General features: G+C 43.0%; 1 protein-coding gene across 1 annotated transcript in view; it reads left to right on the top strand.

Moving 5' to 3' along the window:
- The window catches only part of STIM2 (stromal interaction molecule 2), a 135,722-nt gene that overhangs the window by 102,432 nt on the left and 13,107 nt on the right, over positions 1-20,183 (top strand). Inside the window, exons 4-6 of the mRNA XM_045019731.1 lie at positions 15,174-15,285; positions 16,024-16,139; positions 19,690-19,867. Of these exons, the coding sequence (XP_044875666.1) occupies positions 15,174-15,285; positions 16,024-16,139; positions 19,690-19,867 (406 nt within the window). The remainder of the gene's footprint in view (positions 1-15,173; positions 15,286-16,023; positions 16,140-19,689; positions 19,868-20,183) is intronic.

Genomic DNA, 20,183 nt, shown 5'->3' with positions numbered 1-20,183 from the left:
AATTGAATTATTTTCCTACACTTAGAATAGGAAACAACTGAATAACTTCAGCTTCTGTGGGGTGGTAACTGTCTGTAAGGGCTGACACTATAATAGCAGCCCCTGTAGTATTATGGCAGGTGATGCAGACCGAGGTGAATTTCAACCAGCATTCACTGTTTGGTTTTCAGTACAGAACTGGATAAGCCCTGTGTGTGTCACTTCTTTTACCCTCTCATGCTCCAATGTACTTGGCCCTCTGTGCTGGGTGAAAACTGTAATTTACAGGAACAGTTTAGAGTGCAGTATGAGGTGCAAGAATGAGCTTGTGTACTCAGCGGCATGTTGACTTGTGTTTCAGCGATGGCGTCACTAGGGCAGTAAGCTTTTTCTCTTATTAATAAATGTTCTCTATCCAAGCATGTTCAGTTATATGAACCTGATCTTGTGTGTGTGCCACACTCCATATGTCGTCTTTGGAGGTATAGCTTGAGGCTCTTCAAGGAAAGGGGTGTTGCCCCAACTGGAAAATCTGTTCTTTACAGCCTGAGCTTGGAATTTTACTGAAGTAGGATTAGTTGTCATGAGTGTCAAACAGGTAATCCCTGCAAAGTCTCCAACAGATTCCACAGAAAATTAATTTTGTGATAAATAGAGCCCTCAGGGTTTTACTGATTAATAAGCTCCTGTTGTGCAACTTACTTTGTGACTTGCCTTAAGTTGCTTGGCATGATGGATAACTCTATAACCTGATTTGGTTTTTGTTGCAGTTTCTGTTTTGTGTCAGACATGCTTCAGAATTCTAAAGGTTGTGAAAGGAATTAGACTTTATCCAGGTCATCCAAGGAATGTAAACTCCATGAACCCCTAATAAATGGCTTATGTGACTATAAGGCAGACTTCTTCTAGATTGTACAAGGTTGATCTATAGTAGATAGACTATATAGGAAATGAATTATGTTTTTTTTTCCTCATTACATAGAATCATAGAATATCAGGGTTGGAAGGGACCTCAGGAGGTCATCTAGTCCAACCCCCTGCTCAAAGCAGGACCCATCCCCAAAGGACTATGGCTTGTTTTCAAAGTTAACCAATGAAGTGGTCAAAATTTCCACTTTCTAGTGTTTTACTCAGAAAGAGAATTTTCTTATTTCATAGGGTTAAAGAAATTATGATTGAAAGAGAGGCCTGCTAACACATTTTAAAAGGTTTTAAACCTGTCTGTGCTAAGTGCTAACATACTTCTAAACACCACTTAAAATATAATACCTAGCACATTTTTTAAATAAAAAATGAATCTTTTTCCTCATCTAGACAAGGCCTATGAGTGCCTGGAGGGTTGAGACGCTAGTAGTCTTTTCTTGTAAGTCTTTCTCCTTCATCCTAAATAAAAACAAGGCCCATTTCCCACTCTGTAAAAAGTAAGAAAAAAATAATCCACGCCAGCGTGCTTGACTTTTTTTTTAGTTCATTATAAAATCAGTTTTCTGTCTTTTCACTATATTCATTCTTCTCCCTTTTCTAAAAGCTGAGTTGTCCATGTCAATTTATGCTGACTAAATGTCTCATTTCCCCATCTCTTATTTCATATGTTCCATGCATGTTTTTTTACCTTATTTCCGCCTAAGTTTTTTTGTTCCTAGTTTTCTATTTGGAAATTGGTCTTAACTTTGAAACTCCAAATGTTAAAAATTGTCAGTCAGCTTAATAATTTTGAAAACTTCTGTCCATCAGAAAACGAGACTGCCAGATGAATAACCTGACTCTTTAAATTTTCCTCTGTTTAAATAATTCAAATGTAGCATCTTTATTACTGCACTCTCTTCGGGTAGTATTTTCCTTTGCACTATATGTTGACCAGTACTGTATGCTGTGTTTCATAGATCGTTCTTCAGTTCTTGACTTCGGTAGCAAGGTAATTTTTCCCCTCTCTGTAAACTGGTTTTCTCTTGATCATGTTCTCCACTCTGGACTGACTTGTTGTTTACTGCTTGTTACGATAAGTAGGCAAACAGCTGTTGAAGCTTTTCCTTCCTAGTAAGAGGAGCTGCTTTAGGTTTCAGTAGGGAATACTAGGCAGTTTTTCCCTTAGCTAACTTAAAATTATTTATGAACTGAAACAAGAGAACTTGCGGAACATGTCAGTGATGTACCCAAAAGTTTAAAAAAACACAGGAGATTCAGGCTTTCAGATTGTTTTATATGAACAACAATTATTTATAGGTAGGGACTACAATTTATAGGTATATGTACTTTCTCTGCTCACCGGGTCCTCTGATTTGGATGTATAGATTATATGTAGCAACAGTCCGGGCTGTGGAGTGGGAAGATTTGAATGAGTGGACTTCTGTGCCTAGAACCTTGCATTTAAAGTTGCATCTGCCAAGCCAGATTGTCTAATCTGTTGTGCATAGAGAAAGTGTGTAGTGACCTCTGTGTGGCAGTCCCTACTGATCTCTGAAGTGCCGACACTTGTAGACCCAGATGTGGCTAGGGCCCTTTCAGATTGGGGTTGGCACTAATGTGGGCAAACTAACTTCATAGAATGCATTTTGAGACCCACCAGGGTGATGAAAAGATCTAGAAGTCTTTTCTCACTTTAGAGTCCTTCCTAACAGGCAGAGAGAGCTTGGAGTTCCTGATTTAATGACAAGGGGGCTACTGTCAGGAATTTTTTCAGTAAAGCACCGCTCAACAGAAATTGCTTTCCTCCCCTTGGATCAACAAGATATTTGTCTGATCTGCAGGCCTAACTCAATTTCTAAGTGGAATTTATTACTGAGATAATTTTTGAAGCAAGAAGAATTCATAATGTATTGATTTATTTGTAAGATTTGTTGTTATTAATCTACTTATTCTCAGAGCAGTGGTTCTTAACCGGGGTCCAGGGCCTCCTGGGGTGGAGGGGCGCCGTGAGCAGGTTTCAGGGAGTCCACCCATCAGGACCAGCACTTGACTTGCTGGGGCCCAGGGCAGAAAGCCAAAGCCCCACCGAATGGGGCTGAAGCCCAGGGCTCTGAGCCCCGCCACCTGTGGCTGAAGCCAAAGCCTGAGCAATGTAACTTTGCAGGGGCTCCTTTGGCATGGGGCCCCAGCAACTGCCCTGCTTGCTCCCCCTAATGCAAGCCCTAGATTTTGTATGCAGAAAACCAGTTATTTTGGCTCAGGTGGGCCATGGAGTTTTCATAACATGTTGGGGGGCCTCAAAATAAAAGGTTGAGAATCCCTGCTCAGAGCATTAGATGAGTGAATTTTTTGAAAATGTACATAAGCATTTGTTTCCTGAAATGTAACAAGAAAAATGTAACCCAGTTAGCATTGAGAAGGGTGTACTGGTAGCCCAAGCTCCATACAGTATGTAGGGTGGAGTTAAAATTGCCGCAAGGACCCACTGAAAATACCCCATCCACCACCAAAGCCAACTTTCAAAGGTTTTCCTCCACTCCAACAAAAAAAAAAGAAAGAAAAGAAAAAGTGCCTGGGAGATAACTAAAGACAAATGACTACCACAGTGGGGTCTTGATCTCTGACAGTAACCTAAATTTGCGCTAGTTCAAAGCAAGAGGAAGGGTGAATTCTGAAGAGTAGGGCAACCACAAACAAAGCCCACTCAGCAGCCCCCTCCATTTTAAAGATGAGAAAGCTCTGTCATAAGCCCCCGTGCTGATCCCCGTGGTGGCAGTCTCACACTGCAAGAATGGTGATCTCTCAAATGGGCAGCTCCGAAACCATGTAGGGCTCCATGTCCGGAGCAGCCCCTCCCCCCCTCATATTTCTCCTGGGGACCCAGAGGCAGACAATACAGACTAATGAACGCTGATGTCATGTGCTAACAACAGGGGTAGGTATGTTCTGTTCCAGCTTGGATTTTTTTTCAGATGGACATTGGTGGGTGGCCAAATCCGAGTCCTCCAAACGTCCCTCTGGAGTGCCGAGCCTCTGGTCCATTGAACACTGATCCCTACTCCCAAGGGGATAGTACACACTAGCTTACTAGATTCAGCTCAAGATTACCACGCTGTTTAACACACAGCACTTAGATTTGTAGTGAAAACAAGAATAAGTTTACTGTCATTTGAAATCTGTTATTTGATAAGTAAGCAAGCATATTGGAAACGGTTATATAAAAAACAAAATTATCACATGCTTTCTAGAGCAGTCATTTTCAACCTGTGGTCCGTGGATCCCTGGACAGTCTGCAGACTACCTAAGATTTTCCAAAGGGGTCTGCACCTTTATTTGAATATTTTTAGGGGCCCACAAATGAAAATAGGTTGAAAACCACTATTCTAGAGCCTAAACTTAACTCACAAGACACTTCCCTGTCTTGTACAGGATTGCTGACCCCAAGTTCTTAGCCACCCTGGTTGAAAACATTGGGAAAAGCTCCTCCTTTCATAAGATCAAGCCCACTGGCAGTTTGTCTTCCCAAACTGAGGAATCCCCAGTGTACCCCCATACCCGCAAAGATTCATTGTCTTTATTTGTAAATAGAATGGCTCTTGCTGGTTTTGTTTTTTCTGGTAGCATTCTCAAAATTTCTTTATTAGCATGTGACTCAGTATGCAAATAGTAAGATACGCAATGGTCAACGGATGGATAAATGTCTCCCACCTTCTGTCTGGAGAAGTCTTTCTCAATGCTCGCTGCCTCTGACTTGCCTTTAGCTACAAGGCTTTAAGAACATAATTTTCAGTGTACGTACATAACTCCTACATATTATGTGCATATATATTTTTGAAATAATTATGATGACCATTGTGACACAGGTTTTCATAGACACCTTACATGACCACTTTTGGATTTCAGGGATCCCTGAAATCTTATGTCCCCTGTGCCCTCTGCCAGTGGGCATCATGAGATTCTTGGGTCACACTCTCATCTGTTCTTATCTGTGAGTGAGGAAGTACCAAGGCAGAAGTGCCCTGTGCTGAATTTTCTTCAGCTGCATTCAGGACTTTAGCTATGGGAGCATCCCAGCTGATGATTCCATGACTGGGTGTAGGAGGATGGGGCATGACAGTGGTCTGTGAAGTAGCTGGGTTCCAGGATATAGATGGTATCCGATATCTTAAAGTGAACTTCTAATCTGAGTGACTGTTTAAAAATGGATGTTCATTGACTCATTGATTGGCATATCATAATATGTTCAGTTTACAGATATGAGATTTTTTTCCTAACTGCTAGCCCTGTAAACTCAAACTGGGCTCTGAAAGTCATGCTTGGTGCTTTCCATCTGGCACCCAGTCACTGTTTTGCAGGCCACATTATACTCAGCTATAATGGTACAAGCCTACAGAAGACCATGGGTTTGCACAGGTGCCTTCAGTGGATGATTCGGCCTGCCGAGTCTTCCTTTCTGGTGGTGATGGGTGAGATGGGAAGAATTCTGACTCTGAGCCCATGCTGAACTTGTGGGGATGGCATTTAAGAAACAATCTCTTCACTTGCAAATTTGATCGGAAGTCAGTTGGACACAATGAATATTAAACCACACAATGCCATGTTACAAAGGCACTTTTCAGGGTCAAACAGTTTTATACCCTGTATCAGAGGGGTAGCCGTGTTAGTCTGGATCTGTAAAAGCAGCAAAGAATCCTGTGGCACCTTATAGACTAACTGACGTTTTGCAGCATGAGCTTTCGTGGGTGAATACCCACTTCTTCGGATGCAAGCCGAAGAAGTGGGTATTCACCCACGAAAGCTCATGCTGCAAAACGTCAGTTAGTCTATAAGGTGCCACAGGATTCTTTGCTGCTTTTATACCCTGAAGTATTTTAGCAGCCAGTGCAGAGTACGGAGTGCTGCTATTAATGGTCAGAGCAATCTGCCCACTTATGATTTGATAAAGTCTTAAACTGATTGAGTTTGGTTCGCAGTCTCAGAAGTATTTCAGAAAATGCATGCTTTTTTAAACTTGTTTAAAGCTTTTAAAGATTATATTTTTTTGAAATCTTCAAGATCGCAAGGCTAGCAAGGACAAGAAAATAACCACACCCGTGATACAGCAGAGATGATGTAACTATCAGGACAGATCTGCACTGGGAAATTTCTTTGTTTTCTGGCAAAGATGCAGCAGCTCCGGTACTACCCAATAGTGTAAGTGCTGCTTAGATGACACAGAGGTAAAAAGTGTCTGCTCTTGGTTTACACAAGTGGTTATGCTATTGGTGGTGCTTGTACAGCTACCTGCGCTATTGCTGGGAAATGGGTCACAGATTTCCTAATCGAGTAGAACCCTCCCTGTAAGTGAACCTGCCCTACAGTGAGATTTCCCTGCTTGATTTCCTACAAAAGGAACATCACTCCATGTTGGGTGTTAATATCAATAGTTAGCTTGACTGTCAGTAACTGTTATGTATATCTCATTTGTTACATAGTAATGATTTTTGGCCATTCATTAGGACTGAAAAGGAGAGCAGATTTGAGAGTGTGAGAGAACCATCATATGAATGTTACGGTTTGGTTGGTCCAGGCTATGAATGGAAAAAGCATACTGGAATATATATAAATGATAGAACTCCCAGAAGTTCAAAGATGTTTTGGAATGTGTATGAGGGGCCCTTCAAATTTGATCTGTATTTATCTGGATCCAGTTATCTTACATCTAATCAAAATGTTCTTGACCTTTATCTTCTGATAAGGGTTCGACTGGAGTATTGTGCCTGGCTCTGAGTGCCACACTTCATGAAAGATGTGGATAAATTGGAGAAAGTCCAGAGGAGAGCAACAAAAATGATTAATGATCTAGAAAACATGACCTATTAGGGAAGACTGAAAAAGAAGGGTTTGTTTAGTCTAGAGAAAAGATGGAAGGGAACATAATAAGCAGGATTGTCGCTAGGAGAGGTGCGGGGCCCGGGGTGGAAGTGACGAATCCATCCGTCACTTCTGAGACCGACCCGTCACTTCCAGGACTGACCACGCCAGCCAATCACACCGGCCCACGGGGTCCCCCAAAGCACGGGGCTCAGAGCAGCTGCCCAGATTCGTGGTACCCAAGGGATGGCTCTGATAAGTTTTGCAAGTACATAAAAGGTTGTTACACAGAAGAGGGTGAAAAATTGTTTTAATCTCTATGGATAGGACAAGAATCAATGGGCTTAAATTGCAGCAAGGGAGGGTTAGCTTGGAAATTAAGAAAAACTTCCTAATTGTCAGGGTAGTTAAGCACTGGAACAAATTGCTTCAGGAGGATATGGAATGTCTGTCACTGGAGGCTTTTGAGAACAGGTTGGGCAAACACCTGTCAGGAATGGTCTAGTTATTACTTAGTCCTGCATAGTGTGCAGGGGACTTGACTAGATGACCTACAGAGGTCCCTTCCAGTCCCACACTTCTATTAGTCACAAATTGTTGCATTCTTCAAAAATAAAATGCTATTTCTCTGGATCAGAGTTCAGGCCATTCAGATGAGATTTGTAGATAATACAATATTTTTAGAATGTCTTCATGTTCCATCAAGCATTCCCACAGGAAACAGCTCCTACACCTCTTAGAGTTCATTGTCCTTATCGAGTGGTGATGTATCCTGAAGGTCATCTTATTTTTAATCATAAGATCAAATAACTTTTTTTTTGGCAGCTCTTCCTATGTTTGACTCTGTTGCACAGAATAGGGTTTACTAGAGATTTCTGTAAATTGAGATTCTTCCAGTTATCTGTTACAAAGTATATTGTCATGGATTTTAACAAGCACTGCATTCTATTTCCTTGCAATGAGGAGACTTTTGTCATTTCATTATAAAAGGTCTCGGGGTGTAAGTGGGTCTTGCCCAGGGTGAAAGTAAGTTAAAGGACTTATCGGTAGCCAGAGTCCTGAGCAGGGGTGTGGCCTCAACAGGAAGAGGTGTGGCCTCAACCGGAAGAGGTGTGGGAGCTTTAAATCAAGATTTAAAGGCCCTGGGGTTCTGGCTGCGGCTGAGAGCCTCAGGGCCTTTAAATCACCGCCGGAGCTACCAGCTCCAGAGGTGGCTGGGAGCCCCGGGGCTCGGGTGATTTCAAGGGCCCGGGGCTCTGGCCACCGCTACCGTAGCAGAGCTCCAGGCCCTTTAAATTGCCAATGGAGCCCTATCGCTGCTACCCCGGGGCTCCGGTAGCTGGGCTCGGGCAGCATTTTAAAGGGCCCGGGGCTCCCTGCAGCGGCCAGAGCCCCGGGCCCTTTAAAGTGCTGCCTGAGCCCTGCTGCCGTTACCTTGGGGCTCTGGCAGCGGGGCTTTGAAGGCCATGGGAGGCGTTTTTAAAGGGCCCTGGGCTCCAGCCGCTGCAGGGAGCCCCAGGCCCTTTAAATCGCCAGCCTGGGGAAGTCGGTTCAGCACGGTGTACCGGCTCTTGCTGGTACGCCATACTGGCTCGGCTTACTTTCACCTCTGGTCTTGCCTTATCACAATTTATAGTTTCAGAGGAAAAGGACAAAACTGGTGAAGATTAATTATTACAGGATGCTGAATACTGGTAGATCAGTGCTTAGAAGATTAAAGGGTTTGTAATCTGGAGGCACGGGAAGAATCATTACAAAAATGACATTGTACCCAGTTTAGGGTCGGGGACTATTAGTTCTTGAATGCTGTTTATTTTTAAAGCTAATTAGTGACATTGGAAACAGTGTAGAGTAAAACTGAAACAGTTTAAAAACACCCATGGAACTATCTGGTAATGCTTAAACTGGATTTTCATTGATATACTAAATGTAAATAATAAATCTGTAGGAATCCCAGTTGAAACTTCAACTCATATGTTAATCATACCATGCTAAACAGTCTGAAATGGATAGTATCAGAGGGGTAGCCGTGTTAATCTGGATCTGTAAAAGCAGCAGAGTCCTGTGGCACCTTATAGACTGACAGACGTATTAGAGCATGAGCTTTCATGGGTGAATACCCACTTCGTCAGATGCATTGGTTTGAGCATTGGCCTGCTTAAACCCAGGGTTGTGAGCTCAATCCTTGAGGGGGCCGCTTAGGGATCTGGGGCAAAAATCAATACTTGGTCCTGCTAGTGAAGGCAGGGGGCTGGACTCAATGACCTTTTGGGGTCCCTTCCAGTTCTGTGAGATAGGTATAGCTCCACATAAAACATTCTGTTGTGTTTGCACACAAGTGTGTCTGCAGTTTACAAGTGGAAAGCATTTGCAATCTTTACTGCAATTTTTTTGTAAAGGGTCCTTGTCAAGCTTCACTATTGATAATGCACTGTTAGTGTCAGATTTTCAAAGGGGTCTTAATCTAGCCTTTCCTTATCCGGATACAGTTGCATGGAGAAATACATACAGATAATGGTCTAGCAGTTCCATGCACAGGTGGTAGCGCTTGAAAAGCCTGCAGGTGTTTGTGCATGCAAAGTTATGTGTGTACAAAGGGAGGCCACTACTTGGTGATTTGCTCCAAAGCACAGAGGGTCTAGATAAACTTTGCAAGCACAGTGGAAGAGAGAGGCATTTATCGTGTATAGCCTTACAAGGTGCAAAACTGGCTAGCAGTGGCATACAGTGCCTGAAGCTCTGCCCTGGGCTGAGGCAACAGTTTTATCTAAATGAAAAGCTCCAGACAGTGTTTCCTTGTGTGCCGAGACCTCTGCAATTACCAGGGGGTCATGTACACTGCTGGCTGGCAGTTTCAATAGTAGTAGCAGCCATTGCAAATAAATATAAGGGGGAAATTGTTTTTTAAGCTTCTGTTGTTGATATTCACTTCAATAACCTCCTTAGTAAGAAAAATAATTTGACGTAACACAAGATGTCCCAGGAACATTTGAAAGGTGGTGGTTGTTTTTGGTATTTTTTAATTGTACCCCATTTGTTCAGTATCGGGGGTAGCCATGTTGGTCTGTATTCACAAAAACAAGGAGGAGTCCAGTGGCACCTTAAAGACTAACAGATTTATTTGGGCACAAACTTCCGTGGGTAAAAAAACCTCACTACTTCTTTTGTTCAGCACTCAGGGATACGTCTACACTACAGGATTATTCCGATTTTACAGAAACTGGTTTTGTAAAACAGACTGTATAAAGTCGAGTGCACGCGGCCACACAACGCACATTAATTCGGCGGTGTGCGTCCATGGTCCGAGGGTAGCGTCGATTTCTGGGGCGTTGCACTGTGGGTAGCTATCCCATAGTTCCTGCAGTCTTCCCCCACCCCTTGGAATTCTGGGTTAGGTACCAGTGCCTGATGGGGGAAAAATAATTGTTGCGGGTGGTTCTGGGTACAGCCTCACCCCTCCCTCCGTGAAAACCGTTTTGCGCCTTTTTTCCTGGGTGAACTGTGCAGACGCCATAGCACAGCAAGCATGGACCCTGCTCAGCTCAATACCGCAATCGTGGACGTTTTAAACACCTCGCGCATTCTCGTGCAGTCAATGCTGAACCAGGACCTGCAAAGCCAGGCGAGGAGGAGGCGGCTACGGCAGCGCGGCGATGAGAGTGATGAGGACATGGACACAGAATTCTCTCCAACCACGCGCCCCTGCGTTTTGGAGATCCTGATGGTAATGGGGCAGGTTCTAGCCATTGAACGCCGAGTTTGGGCCCGGAAAACAAGCACAGACTGGTGGGACCGCATAGTTTTGCAGGTGTGGGACGATTCGCAGTGGCTGCGAAACTTTCGCATGCGTAAGGGCACTTTCATGGAACTTTGTGACTTGTTTTCCCCTGTCCTGAAACGCCATAATACCAAGATGAGAGCAGCCCTCACAGTGGAGAAGTGAGTGGCAATAGCCCTCTGGAAGCTTGCAACGCCAGACAGCTACCAGTCAGTCGGGAATCAATTTGGAGTTGGAAAATCTACTGTGGGGGCTGCTGTGATGCAAGTAGCCAAAGCAATCATTAAGCTGCTGCTACGAAAGGTTGTGACTCTGGGAAACGTGCAGGCCATAGTGGATGGCTTTGCTGCAATGGGATTCCCTAACTGTGTGGCGGGGCGGTAGATGGAACCCATATCCCTATCTTGGCACCGGAGCACCAGGGCACCCAGTACGTAAACCGCAAGGGGTACTTTTCAATGGTGCTGCAAGCACTGATAGATCACAAGGGATGTTTCACCAACATCCACGTGGGATGGCCGGGAAGGGTTCATGACGTTCGCATCTTCAGAAGCACTGCTCTGTTTAAACGGCTGCAGCAAGGGAATTACTTCCCAGACCAGAAAATAACAGTTGGGGATGTTGAAATGCCTGTCAAAGCAGCAAAGAATCCTGTGGCACCTTATAGAGTGCCAAAGGATTCTTTGCTGCTTTTACAGATCCAGACTAACACGGCTACCCCTCTGATACTTGACGAAATGGCTGTCGTTATCCTGGGGGACCCAGCCTACCCCTTGATGCCATGGCTCATGAAGCCATACACAGGCAGCCTGGACAGTGGTCAGGAGCTGTTCAACTACAGGCTGAGCAAGTGCAGAATGGTGGTAGAATGTGCCTTTGGCCGTTTAAAGGCGCGCTGGCGCACATTACTGACTCGCTCAGACCTCAGCCAAACCAATGTCCCCTTTGTTATTGCTGCTTGCTGTGTTCTCCACAATCTCTGTGAGAGTAAGGGGCAGACCTCTATGGCGGGGTGGGAGGCTGAGGCAAATCACCTGGCCGCTGATTACGCGCAGCCAGACACCAGGGAGATTAGAAGAGCACACCAGGAAGCGGTGCGCATCAGAGAAGCTTTGAAAACGAGCTTCTTCACTGGCCAGGGTAGGGTGTGACTGCTGTGTTTGTTTCCCCTTGATGAACCCCCACCCCCCTTGATTGACTCATTCCCTGTAAGCAACCCACCCTTCCCCTTCGATTACAGCTTGCTTAAGGAAATAGTCACTATCGTTTAAAAATAATGTATTCTTTATTAATTCATTATAAAAAGAGGGAGAGAACTGAGAAGGTAGCCCGGGTGTGGTTTGGGAGGAGGATAGGAGGGAAGGAAAAGGCCACTAAAAAATTTCACAGTAATGACAACCTTTTGGTTGGGCTGTCCACGGGGGTGGAGTGGGCGGGTGCACGGAGCCTCCCCCCACGCGTTCTTACACGTCTGGGTGAGGAGGATGTGGAACATGGTAAGGGGTGAGGGTGGTTATTCAGAGGCTGCAGCGGCACTCTGTGATCCTGCTGCCTTTCCTGAAGCTCCACCAGATGCATGTCAGTTTGATCACACAGCAGCCCCAGAGTTGCATCCCGCCACCGCTGATCATCCTGCTGCCACCTCTCATCTCGAGCGTCCCTCCTGTCCTCACATACACTGGCATCTTTCCTGTAATTTGATACCACCTCCTTCCACTCATTCAGATGAGCTCTTTCCTTGCGGGTCACTTCCATGATTTCGGAAAACATTTCTTCTCGCGTCTTTTTTTTCCGCCGCCTTATCTGAGATAGTCTTCGGGACGGAGTAGGGATGCTTGAAAAATTTGCAGCTGCATGAGGGAGGGAAAAAAGGGAGAGAAGTATTTAAAAAGATACATTTTACAGAACAATGGTTATACTCTTTCACAGTGAACAACACTATTCACCTTACATAGCACATGTGATTTCACTACAAGGTCGCATTTTGCATCTTAATATTGAGTGCCTGCGGCTCTGGTGTTACAGATCTCACAGATGCAGGTCCGGGCATCAGAATTCAGCTTGCATGCGGCCATGGTAAGCCACTGTCTTTTGGCTTCTGCAGCCTTCATATATACAGTGCTTTACCCCTCCCCCCACCGCATGGCTGGTATCATGCAAGCTCACTGCTAATCATCCCTCTTCCCCCCCAACCCCACCGCATGGCTGGTAGCTGGGAAGATCCCTGCTAGCCAAACGCGAAAAAGCTCATCGCTATTTCTCTCCTCCCCTCCCCCCGCTTGGCTACGTGCAAGGAAGGATTTATTTTAAGCAGCAGGCCACGAGCCCAGTAGGAAAATGGGCATCTCTGTCCCCTTAATTAAATTCCTGATTTTCAACCAGGTTACCCTGAACGATATCACTCTGCTGAGGATAACACAGCGAGATAAAGAACGGATGTTTCTTGAATGCCAGCAATCACCGGGACCATACGCAGCTATGCTTTGTCATGCAATGATACCTGATTACTTGCTACATGCATGGCGTGGTAAAGTGTCCTACCATGGTGGACAGAACAAGGCTGCCTTGCCCAGAAACCTTATGCAAAGGCTTTTGGAGTACCTCCAGGAGCGCTTCATGGTGATGTCCCTGGAGGATTTCCTCTCAATCCCCAGACATGTTAAAAAAAAACTTTTCTAAGTAACTTTACTGGCTGTGAATGCATCCCAAGTCCTCAGGGCAAATCAATCATTAAAAAATGCTTGCTTTTAAACCATGTTTTATATTTACTAAGGTACACTCACCAGAGGTCCCTTCCATGGCTTCATTGTCTGGGTTAGTGGCCTGGGAGGGCTGGTAGGGTAATTCCGTCTGGGTCAGAAAAAGCTCCTGGCTGTTGGGGCTAACAGAGTGCTGTATGCTCTCTGCAAGCTCGTCCTCCTCTTCTTCATCGTCATCTTCCCCGTCCGCAGAATCCTCAGCCATGGCAGAGATTACAACCCCCACCTCGGAATCCACGGACAGGGGTGGGGTAGTTGTGGTGCAGCCCCCTAAAATTGCATGCAGCTCAGCGTAGAAGCGGCATGTTTTTGGCCCTGCACCGGACCTTCCGTTTGCTTCTTTGGTTTTCTGGTAGGCTTGTCTGAGCTCCTTAACTTTCACTCTGCACTGCACTGAGTCCCTGCTGTGGCCTTGTTCCATCATAGCCTTGGAAATTTTTTCAAATACTTTTTCATTTCGTCTTTTGGAACGCAGTTCTGTTAGCACTGAATCCTCTCCCCATACAGCGATCAGATCCAGTACCTCGCGTGCAGTCCATGCTGGACCTCTTTTTCGATTCTCAGGAGACTGCATTGTTACCTGTGCTGATGAGCTCTGCGTGGTCACCTGTGCTGATGAGCTCTCCACGCTGGCCAAACAGGAAATGAAATTCAAAAGTTTGCGGGGCTTTTCCTGTCTACCTGGCCAGTGCATCCGAGTTCAGATTGCTGTCCAGAGCAGTCACAGTAGTGCACTGTGGGATACCGCAAGGAGGCCAATACCGTCGATTTGCGGCCACACTAACCCTAATCCGATATGGTAATACCGATATTAGCGCTACTCCTCTCGTTGGGGAGGAGTACAGAAACCGGTTTAAAGAGCCCTTTATATCGATATAAAGGCCTCTTAGTGTGGACGGGTACGGCGTTAAATCGGTTTAACACTCCTAAAATCGGTTTAAACGCGTAGTGTAGACAGGCCTCAGACAATGTAAATTCACCTGCGAAAAATAAATAAACCTGTCCATTTTTTTGAATATTATCATTGAGTCAACATATGGATTGTTAAATATGCATAATCAGAGGTTGCATTCAGTTTAATAACATCTTAATCAACATTTCACTCAATTTAATACCCGACGTGTCACAGGTAGGGTAAAGATGCTCATTCTGTAACATAGTATCACCCTCTTCAATAGAGAGATCTGATGAGTATATTACTGTATAGTGTTTCTCTAAACAAAAGCTCTGTGTTATAATGATTATTGTGTTGTTTCTGATACTTAAGTGGCTAGAATTTTTAAACCTGTGTATTTCTAAATAAAGAAATAGTTAAAACCCACCCACCCATCATACATCATTTCTGCCCCTCATATTTTCTTTTTACTCCAACTCCACCCCCATCCCTCACCCATACACAATTTCTGTGTTTGAATGGTATGAGTTTGTATGAAAATGCCAGAAAAAAGGGGGTCTGACTGGCTAAGATCTTGACACATTAACTTACGTGTTACTGCATCTGCTGGCATATGTTCAGCGCTGTAAGGGTATGAAGGACAGTAGAATTGGGGCTGAGAGAGCACTTAAAATAGGTCACAAGATGCTGCCCTGATTTTAAAAAATAATTCTAAAGTATACTACGGAATTTTTGATGTTTATGTTGGTTAAACACTTGTTTACTTACAACTTGTTTAAGCTTTGTCTTTAAAGAGCATATAATGAAAAAGGCAAACTGCTAGAAACAACTTTTGTTAGTAAATGTGAATACTTATTTATCTGTGGTTCCATCCAGGTGAACTTGTTTATGCTGGCTGTATAACCTGCCAATCTACCATCTGTTTTATTTTTAGCTGTGGTACTGATTGTTTTTGTATTCCTGAAAATCAGATATCTGTGATAGTCTATCTTTTGTCTTGCAGTTCACAACTGGACTCAAGAGGAGACTATTCAGTGGCTGGTAGAATTTGTTGAATTGCCCCAGTATGAGAAGAATTTTAAAGACAGTAGTGTCAAAGGAACAACACTTCCCAGGTGAACCTTCTCTTCTGGATTAGTTTAAAAAACCTTATTATATTTTTCTATTGGACAACGTTCTCTCTAGCTTGTCTGTGCAGGATGATTATCTAAATTTAATACTGGCAGGCTGTGCTCAGGTATAAGAGAACTGATGTAGGCCTGCAATTCTGAAAGGCCAGGGAACCAGAATTTCAATTTTCTTCTGCCAAAATATTCCTGAAAGTCATTTGTCTCCAGCCAGTGTTCCCTACCTCAGTTTCATTACTTTCTTCCTTTTAAAAATAATTTGCTACCAGAGTGTTTCAATAGCAATCATTTAGCTTTGTGGTAGCTAATTTCTGTTGAAAAGCTACACATGTATTCAGCTTAGTAGAAACACATTGCCAGTGTGGACATGAAAAGACTTTGCAGACTTTTCCCTTCAATATTAACTGTTGGATTTTTACAAGTATTAAGTATGTTAGGGGACTTGATGCCATCAGGCTGCACATAAGCCGTTGCAGTTAACTTCTACAAAATGGATTTAGTTAGTGGTGGTTGCAGAAAACCATTACTACATAGTGTAATGCTTTTGATAACATAAGTCATAAAATATTAGCGATAGAGATAGCAAGAGATATCTCGTGTTAACTGTGTACATATTATCCGTATAAATTGCAAATAGATTACCACAGTAATTCTTCTACAGTATAGTTCTGTGTATAGCTTACATGAACGTGTGTGTGAGAATTACATTTGATTTATTATAAACAGGATAGCAGTAAATGAACCTGCTTTTATGATCTCTCATCTGAAAATCATTGAACGGAGCCACAGACAGAAACTTCAGCTGAAGGCGTTGGATGTTGTTTTATTTGGACCTCTCACACGTTAGTATTATCTAGTTTTTCTAACTTGTAGCTGTAAAAATTCAAACACCAATTTTTTGCTCTTAGACTGAGATTATACCTCACTCCACTTGGTCAGTATATTGGTTTGTTATTTGGCTCGCAGTTGTGGGACATCAACTAAGACAATGAAGACTTCAGAATAGGCAACCTAACTGTCCTTTGTATAGTAGTATAAAGTACTAATTTTAGTGTGTCACCCAATAGTCTAGTAAATTCTTGAAATATTTTTTGTGCTGACCTAATGTGCTCTGAATCTTTGATTTTGTTGGGTTTTGGTTAATGTGTAGTTAAGCCCAACCTTAACTTGATTATTTTCCTGGTTGGGAAACTGGGTAATATTTTGCTTAATTTAACCAGTATGATTAAAGTCAAGTTAAACCTGTTACCCTGAATTTACCCTAGGAAAAAAATAAACTTAAGTTGGACTTAGCTAATGCGCATTAGCTAAGCTTAACTTAAAACCAACCACTTTTCCTAGACAAGAGCAAACTCTTAGATGTTCCACAGTGTAGGCTCTATTAAATTGTCAAATAGGATAGTGGATGCAGCACAAAGCCACAAGTCTGGGAAGTTTTTTTTTAAAAAGTTAATATTTTGAGTTAATAGAAACATTACATTTTTGTTAAAATGTAGCTTATACCCTTTGCTTCACAAAACTTCAGGCGGCTCCTAGAAAAATTGTTAAGAAAGGAGTTCATGCAATAGATTTCTGGTAACGTGTCTCATTTAAAAAGAAGCATTATTGACTTCTTATCCATTTTCAAATACCTTTTGTATAGGAAAAAAAATTGTATAAAAATCAGTTTCATTTCGGCCTTCATAATAGTATCCAAGATTTATTTTCTTTACAGGGCATTTCATAGGCCTCAGTTTATGAGACAATTACTTGGAACCTGAAGTATGACTTTGTTTTGGGCTTCTGTAATCACTTATTTTAGTGTTGTCTATTGATTCAAGGGTCGCAGCACACTTTCTGAAATACTTGATAATATATGCACATTGGTCCAGATGAACATGTCAGAACTGCATATGGATAAATGACTCCTGCAGTTGTATTATTGAAAGTGAGATTAGATGGAACATTAACTTCCAGTGCAACATTTATTGCAAAACTCCTTTATTTGTACAGAAATATCTCCTCAATAGCGTGAGTCCCACCTTTCTGTAATCTTGTTTTTGTTCCATCTGGTTAACAATTGATCCTTTTAAACTTACCACATTATTTCTTGCTCTGAAACATGGATTGACTAGTGGATTGACTAGTGAGGCCTATCATTTCATATATGCTGTTTGAGGAGGATACTGCAATTCTGAAGGATAATGTCCTCTAGGGAAGCTCATCTGCCAGGTGCTATCTAGAACCAGTTTGTGTTAGCAGTGGTTCACAAACTTTTTTTTGTTCCCACGGACCCCTTTGAAATTGCTGAGGGTCTCGGCGGACCAATTAATGATCTTTGCAAATGTTGTTTGTACTGTTAGCGAACTATTGTAAAGTGCTGTATTTAAAAAAAAGTAATCATAATTAACATTTTTTTTGTTCTACAAAAAAAGCACACAACTCATTTTAATATCAGTAGTCTCACCTTTCTAATGCGATGGAAGTGCCCTCTCTCCCCCATCATGGCAGCCCCTGGGCTGCGAAGGAGTGGGAGTCTCTCCCTCACCATGGCAGCTCCTGAGCTGGGCCTGGGAAAGAGGGGGGGGGGAGGGTCTTACCCCCGCCACAGCAGCCACAGAGCTGAGGCTGGGAAGGAGGGCCATCTCTCCCCAGCTGCCGCAGCCCTGGAGCTGGGGAAAGTCACCTCTTTTTCTCTGGCAGTTGCAGCCCTGCACATCCAAATTCCCCCCTAAACCCCTCTTCTCATCCCACTACCCCCTCCCACCTACCCCTTATTCCCCCCCAAAGGCCACCACCTCCCCTTACATGTGCATCTTCTCCAGAGTCCAGGCACCTAATTAGTGGAGCCATGCCTGCATGGCTCCACTAATTAGGTGGGTGGCCCTTTATTCCCTTATGTACGGCCGCCCAGGCGTGCACCTTAGAGGGAACTATCTGCAGACCACCTGAATACAGCTTGCGGACCACAGTGTGAGAACCTCTGTGTTAGAGAAGATCATTCATATTGATTCATGTGCGAATCTTGGGTACCTGTTGAAACATTGTGAAGTCTCCACGTGTGCAGTTATATCTGTCCTTCCTTCACAGTACCACAACTGTGCAAATTAGAAATGCCATGCATAATTATTTAAAAGGTATTGTAAAATCTAATCTAAAATATTTTACACACACACACATCTGACTTGACAAGCCCAGGACCCAACCAGATAAGGAAAATTCTTGGTGTTCACAAGCAGCAGAACTCAGTTTTGGCAAGTGAAATTTAATTACTTGCCATCAAATTGGCAAGCTGCTGACCTGCACTTAAAAGTCTCGGGTGCATTAACTGAGACAAGAGGCTGCACGTGTAAACTAGATGCCTGTCTTTCCTCCTAAGCATGGCTGAAAGAACAGATGATTGGCCGTCCCAGGCTGCTGCTTTATTAACTTCCTCCTTTGGAATGCTGATGAAGCAGCTGCACCCAGTTCTGCACTCAGGAGAATGTGGATGCCCAATTAAATGTACACTCTCATGTGTGGTGTGGGACGTCAGAACTTGTTTGTTGCTATTTACGGGGTAACTGAGGCAGGAGGCTAGTTGCCATCTGTGGCCTTAAAGTAGGCACACAGTGTTCCCAGGAATACTTTTAAACATTTCCCTATTGAAATATGTATGAGAGGAGTATAGAGTATACAGTGAAAGCTATCATCTGTTTTATACTGTTGAGTCCTTGTTTCCCAAATGTTGCTTCCGAGTCTGTAAACCTGTTACAAGCAGTATTTTAAAAGTCAGATTAGATGGCTTCCTTGTTCCTGAGGATGCGGCGTACAGCATCAATTCATTTATTAACTGCTTTTTTGGATACTTTAAATACTATTTTTTAATATAAAAGAAAGTGACAACCATATCTTTTTAGTTGGGTAACCAAACTTTAGATTCTTATTGACCTTTTAAAATTCATTTTGTTAGTCTGAGCCCCATCATTCACCCATTCCCTTGAGGGACTACCATGGAAATCAAAGACAGTTTTTTTGCATGCAGAGGAGGGACTGTAGGATCAGACCCGACACTCACTAGCCACATAATTTGATAATGGATTAAGCTATACTGTAGCCTGTGAAATAGAAATGTTTCATGAAGAGTCAATGTGTAATTATCATGTAGAAGATTCATTCTTTTCAGTATACAATAAGCATTTAAGTTAATCTCTCATAGATAGAATATAATATTAGCAACAGAGCTGTTGGGGTTGTGTTAGAATGCTCCCAAAGTAATTTCAGTGGGGATGTGGAGAGATCTTGCTGGTTAAATGATCTCGAATCTCTCTTTGAGCTCCAAGTTGCACCATTTTTATGTGCTGAAAAGAATTGATTTCGATAGTGCACCTATTAAATCTGCACGGTACTTGATTGTTTTAACTATTTGTACAGGCCCATCTCACAACTGGATGAAGGATTTTGTACTAGCAATTTCTATAGTGATTGGTTTTGGAGGCTACTGGTTTGCACATACTCAGAACAAGACCTCAAGAGAGCACATCACAAAAATGATGAAAGATCTAGAAAGCCTCCAGACAGCAGAGCAAAGCCTTCTTGATGTGCAGGAGAGGTATGTGAACTGAAAAGGTTTAAGTGTTCAGTGATTTGTCTAATTTTTTGAGGTAATGATGTTTAGCATTTAAAGCAATAAAGTGAAAGATAACAATTTGACTATAACAGGCATTGAGTTTTGTGCACCTTCCTCGATTCATTGCACACATTTAACTGCAGTCTTAATGAACATATCTGTGTGTGGCATGTTGAAATATCTCCTTGACATTTTAAACTGTAATGTGAGAGCTGAGCAATGGAAAGGAAAGAGAAATGGATACAGAGATGGGTCAGATGAATATAAAAGGGACAGTGGTGAGTTAATCTGTTACTTT

Source organism: Mauremys mutica, chromosome 5, assembly GCF_020497125.1.
Source record: "Mauremys mutica isolate MM-2020 ecotype Southern chromosome 5, ASM2049712v1, whole genome shotgun sequence".
Lineage (NCBI taxonomy): Eukaryota > Metazoa > Chordata > Testudines > Geoemydidae > Mauremys > Mauremys mutica.
This window is presented reverse-complemented; position numbering and strand designations above follow the sequence as displayed.